At 47.3% G+C, this 6,000-nt stretch overlaps 1 protein-coding gene across 1 annotated transcript; it reads right to left on the bottom strand.

Annotated features, from left to right (window-relative positions):
- Nucleotides 1–488: 488 nt before the first annotated feature.
- Nucleotides 489–1,253, bottom strand: LOC138994613 (proline-rich protein 23C-like). Its single transcript, XM_070394636.1, has one exon. The coding sequence runs from the start codon at nucleotides 1,251–1,253 to the stop codon at nucleotides 489–491; it is 765 nt and encodes a 254-aa protein (XP_070250737.1).
- Nucleotides 1,254–6,000: the final 4,747 nt, after the last annotated feature.

The raw sequence follows: 6,000 nt of genomic DNA on the forward strand, positions 1-6,000 counted from the left end.
TTCTTTCTCAGGATCGTTGCAGCTATTTGGGGTCTTTTTTTATTCCAGATGAATTTTTGGAGAGTTTGTTCTAGGTCTGTGAAATATGCAGTTGGTATTTTAATGGGAAGTGCATTGAATTTATAGATTGCTTTGGGTAGTATGGACATTTTTTTTTATTTCTTAAATATCATATTTATCGGGGGACATTGGTTAATAAATTACATAAGTTTCAAGTGCACAATTTTATATAATACATCATTTGTATATAGCACTGTGTGCTCACCACCCAAAGTCAAGTATCCTGTGTTTCAAGCAGCATTTCTCTGCTGCTTTGTGATCTTTCTTCCAAATGTTTTAGTCTACCATTGGTCGAAAATTCTGCAAAGCAGCCTGCATCAAAAGAGTATCTGTCTTTATCCATTCTTGTAGGATGTGCAATATACACACAACCGCTATCAGAATCCCTTCTCCTGGTCCTCAGCCCTGTGGGGCAGGATTGTAGCAGTTCATTCCTGGAACAGGCGTTTCCGGGCCTTGGGAGCAGGCCCCAGAGGGCGCCGGGGGCGCACCTGAGGACCTGGACTGGGGGACGGAGGTAGAGCTTGGAGCGGTGAGCTGGGGAAGCGCTCCCACAGGTGGAAGTTCATGTTGAAGTAGGACCCAGGCGGGCATCTCTCTGGACTAGGTGTGGGGGCCCGAGGCCATGGCTCTCTGATGGGGCCGTGCGGGTGGGGGCCTAACCCCGTTCCAGCGACCCAGCCGGCTGCAGGGACCATCCAGGGAGTCAGGAACCCGGGGGCGGCGTCCTCGTCCTCGTGGTGGGCCTCTTCTTGCACGATCTCTGGGACAACAGCGCAGAAGAATCCCTGCTGAATGGCGACGCCTCCCCCGGGAGCGACCAGGAGAGCGCTGGGTTCCAGGTCGACGGGCGCGTGTGCCCCCGCTCCCGAGCCCAAGAGCGCCTCAGGGACCAGCATGAGGGTGTGCCCTCCCAGAGACACTTGCAGGACCGATGTGGGCTCGGGCTCCAGCACCAGGTCGATGCCGTCCAGAGGCAGCTGCAGGGCACAGCCTTCAGCCAGGACCAGCACGGAGGTGAGCGCCTCGGCTGCCAGGGGCCCCGCCGGGCCTTGCAGGTTGGGCGCCATCCCATCTTCAGGGCCCGCGGGCTCCTCAATTCGGCGGCGCTTGGCGGGGCCAGGTCCTCCGGATGGTGGTCCCCACCTGGGCGCAGCATGGAAGCTGGGGCTGAGGAGGCGGCTGCCTATCATCCTAACGGCGCTGAGGGCGGTGCTGCGGGAGCCTGGCAGAGGGCGAGTGTCACTGGGCATCGGCGACAGGTGAGGCGGGCTGGGGGGGGGCTGGGCGAAGGGCGTCGTCGTGGGGCAAGTCCTCCGAGCTCCTGGGCGTCCTACCGGGAGGCCTGCAGTCTGGCTGGCGACAGCCTGCGTCTGGGCTTCGAATCTTTATACGCCCACGCTGGCCCCTGCGTGCGTGCCGTACACCCGGAACCAGCGTCTCACTGGTTCTGGCTAAGCCCCGCCCCTTCCGAGGCTCCGCCCCGCAGAGGTGGTGGCAAGTTTGGCGCCCAATATCCGCGGCTGTAGTTGGTAAGTCACTGTAAGGAGGCCCAGAGGGCCGGACAACCATGATGCTCTAGGCTTGATTTCCAGTGTAGTTCCTGTTGTTTTTTGAATTGACCTCGGATGCGGAGGACATGAACGCCGATTAGGAAGGAGGACATTATCACCCGAACGCCGATTAGGAAGGAGGACGTTATAATCCGAACGCCGATTACGTTTCTAGCCTCACCAACAGAACGCTGTCCCACGACGCCAACAGGTAAGTCCATCTTCCCCCAGGCCCATCCCCTAGTGACCTGCGCGTTTCTTTTTTGGAGCAATAGTGGGGTGAGTTTTTGGGTTACATCATTTCCTGTTTGCCTAAGGTGTAAATTACTGTCAGATCCTTTCAGTCGCGTTAGAATGGAGTGTGTTAATAGCAGCCTCTGTACGATCAACTTACACATATATATATATATTCTTAGTGTAGTACTATCGTAATTATTATGCTACCATAAACTGAAGAGTTTGACCTAAACTACAGTAGCGAAGTGTATCTGTTTTGAGCCCAATTTACAGATAAAAATGCCACGCAGAAGGATTTTGTCCCGGAGCCCAGAACTTTAGGATCGGGGCTTTAGTCGGAACGTCAGTCAAAGGTGTGTCTGCGTGGTGTGCGTGGTGTGCGTGGTGTGCGTGTTGTGCGTGGTGTGCGTGGTGTGCGTGGTGTAACATGGCTGCAAAAGCGAAGTTGTGGCTCAACGCGTCAGCTGGTGTTACTAGGAGTAAACGCCCAACACTGATTTTGTGATATCTAATACTTTCATGGGTGACGGAGGACAAGGAAATATTTCCTTCTACCCCTGTCAGGTTCCAGGGGTGGTTTATGCTTTTGGTCAGGGCCCTGCTTTTAGTGACGAAGTCATAAGGGAACTCAAACTTCCGGGGATGCACTCAGGGATTTTGCCAGCACTACAGGCTGCATCTGCCCTTACGGCTGGATTTCCTGTCTCCCTGTCGTGCGGGCGGAAATTCCCCGCAAGTGGCACGACCCTGTGGCGGTCCCCGCCGGGCAAATGTGCACGCGGTTGGTACCTACACCCAGGCTGCCAGGCCATGGGAACAGCTGCTGTGTTTCCGGTGTCTGGGTAGAGGGCACCGTGGTGGGAGGAGCTGGCAGGAAAGAATCGCTTTGGCCCTGGAGAATTCTGTCTTCCATCCGTGAACATTCCACATTCGATGAATAATGGGGGCAACATTCAGGAGAGGGAGGGTGAAGGTGCCATGGTGTAAGGAACAGATGGACAAGTTCAAAGCTGGCCAGGACGCCAAGAAGAGCTCTAGGCTCCCGGCCTGGCCAGTAGTGGAGTTCTGAACCCAGTGGCGCCGCCTCGTGTCTGCTGCTGGCCTGACCTCCGCACCTCACCTGTGAGCTCATCCTTGCCCTGTGCCCTGTGAATCTTCACTGTGAACTCCCTGTCCGCTGAGCCAAACCAGCTAGGGCTGGACTTACCTTTTTTTTTTTAATTAAATCTTTATTGTTCAGATTATTACAGTTGTTCCTCTTTCTTCCCCCCATAGCTCCCCTCCACCCGGTTCCCACCCCACCCTCTGCCCTTACCCGCCGTCCCCACCCCCACCCCCACTGTCCTCATCCATAGGTGTATGATTTTTGTCCAGTCTCTTCCCGCACCCCCCACACTCCTTCTCCTCCCTCCCCCCCCAGAATAGTCAGTCCACTCCCTTTCTATGCCCCTGATTCTATTATATTCACCAGTTTATTCTGTTCATCAGATTATTTATTCACTTGATTTTTAGATTCACTTTTGATAGATGTGTATTTGTTGTTCATAATTTGTATCTTTACCTTTTTCTTCTTCTTCCTCTTCTTAAAGGATACCTTTCAGCATTTCATATAATAGTGGTTTGGTGGTGATGAACTCCTTTAGCTTTTTCTTATCTGTGAAGCTCTTTATCTGGCCTTCACTTCTGAATGATAGCTTTGCTGGATAAAGTAATCTTGGTTGTAGGTTCTTGGTATTCATCACTTTGAATATTTCTTGCCACTCCCTTCTGGCCTGCAAAGTTTCTGTTGAGAAATCAGCTGACATTCGTATGGGTACTCCCTTGTAGGTAACTGATTTTCTTTCTCTTGCTGCTTTTAGGATTCTCTCTTTGTCTTTTGCTCTTGGCATTTTAATTATGATGTGTCTTGGTGTGGTCCTCTTTGGATTCCTTTTGTTTGGGGTTCTCTGCGCTTCTTGGACCTGTAAGTCTATTTCTTTCACCAGGTAGGGGAAGTTTTCTGTCATTATTTCTTCAAATAGGTTTTCAATATCTTGCTCTCTCTCTTCTTCTGGCACCCCTATAATTCAGATGTTGGTACGCTTGAAGCTGTCCCAGAGGCTCCTTACACTATCTTCGTATTTTTTTATTCTTTTTTCATTTTGCTTTTCCGGTTGGATGTTTTTTGCTTCTTCGTATTTCAAATCTTTGACTTGATTCTTGCGATCCTCTGGTCTGCTGTTGGGAGTCTGTATAATATTCTTTATTTCAGTCAGTGTATGCTTAATTTCTAGTTGGTTCTTTATCACAACATCGAGGGTTTCACTAGATTTCTTGAAGATCTCACTACATTTATCGGCGGTCTCACCAGTCTTCTTGAAGATCTCACTACATTTATTGGCGGTCTCACCAGTCTTTTCGAGGGCCTTACTAAATTTATCGGCGGCTTCTAGACAGTTCTTGAGAGACCTTAAAAGTGTGGTTTTGAACTCTATATCCAGCAGTTTGCTTTCCTCCATTTCTGTCGTTTGCGTCCTGTTTCTTTGTCTCGGCATTTTTTATTCTTCACTGTGTCGATAGAGTGCCTTTCTGTGCTAAGTGTCCCAATTACCTGAGGTAGACACTCTTGGTGCACCCCCTTGTGGGCTTTGTGCACAGTCTTGTTGTAATTAAGCCTTGATTGTGTAGTTATCACTGGGAGGAATTGACCTCCAGGCCAATTGGCTGTGAGAATCACCTGTGTCTGCAGTAGGAGAACTTCTGTGCTGGAGACACCCCTCTGGGGCTAGACTTGCTTCGATGGGGCTTTGGTGCTCACTCACAAGCCCATTATTTTTGAGGACGTGGTCTGAAATGGCACACATCACTTCTGTTCATATACTATAGACTACAGTTAGTCAAATGGCCAACTCTGGCTGGAAGAGGGGTGTCTGAGAAATGTATTTTCTGTTTAAATATGTGTCTGTTTGAGTCTTTGTTATTATTTTAGCATCACATTTATTGTACTTTGGGAGTAAGATGAGATAAAAGAGTAGGTTCTTTTCTCCATCTCAAACCAGAAGCTTGATCACGTGTTTTTCCCCTCAAATCAGATGTGTGTTTTTTTATTTCTAAGGTTTTATTTCTTTTTTCTTTTAAAAATCTCTCATTTTAAAAATTTACCTTTATTTTTGTATGTATTACAGATGTCCCCTTTGATTGGCTCCTACCCAATTGAAGCCAAGATAACATAGGAGGAGGTACTTTTGTGAGGCATGCCCATAGGAGCTAAGATAGCAACCATAAAGGGGAGGTACCAAGGCTGGGAAAGTGATCAGATTCAATAAGGAACTCAGAACCCAGATGATCTAGTAAATGGATTGGTTATAGAGAGAAACCAAAAGAAGTCAGAAAGGATTGGGAAGTTGAGTGGTTGGTTTGAAAGGGCACCTGGTTCTTAGCAAGCCTGGGATACTACAATGGAATGCAACAGTGTATACAGTGGCAAATTGGGTATATCTCAAGAATGCAAAGTTGGTTTAAGACTGAACACTTTATATAAATGAGTGCACTGACACAAACAAATCACAACACACTATATTTGGAGAATAACAAGCTGATTTTTTGATATGTATATGAAAGGTCCTAAGTCCAAGAAAAGCTGTCACTTCTAAAAGACAAATTGATGGATCTATGCTACAAAATAGTAGGTGATTTTAATTATAAAGTTGTAATTTTGTCAGTATGGTATAGCATAAGACAGACACATTAATGAAAACATTGAATAGAAATCTCAAAAATATTTCCATTCTGATTTGGCAAAGTGATATATGCTAGCATTATAGATCAGTGAGAGAGGATGGGCTCTTAAATAAACTGTGCTGGTATAATAGATTTTCCAAAAGAAAAAAAAATGGAATTAAATATTCATCTCACATGATATTAACAAATCTATCTCAAAATGATTATATAATAAATGAAAAGGACAAATTTTCTAGAGATAGGAGAATCTACATGAGTGAATAGTTGATCTCTTTAAGGAATGAGTTTTCAAGTTAAAGATCATTCTGTTAGATGACCTGGAAGTGGGACAGTGCCTCAGGCTAGTCATATATTCAGGGAGGGAACTCAGATAGAAAAGAAAATAGAACCATAGCAACTCAGATCCAGGAAAACATAAAACTCAAAAGGA

This window comes from Myotis yumanensis, unplaced genomic scaffold (genome assembly GCF_028538775.1).
Source record: "Myotis yumanensis isolate MYYU_CA2020_CCGP unplaced genomic scaffold, mMyoYum1.0.hap1 SCAF_16, whole genome shotgun sequence".
Taxonomy (NCBI): Eukaryota; Metazoa; Chordata; class Mammalia; order Chiroptera; family Vespertilionidae; genus Myotis; species Myotis yumanensis.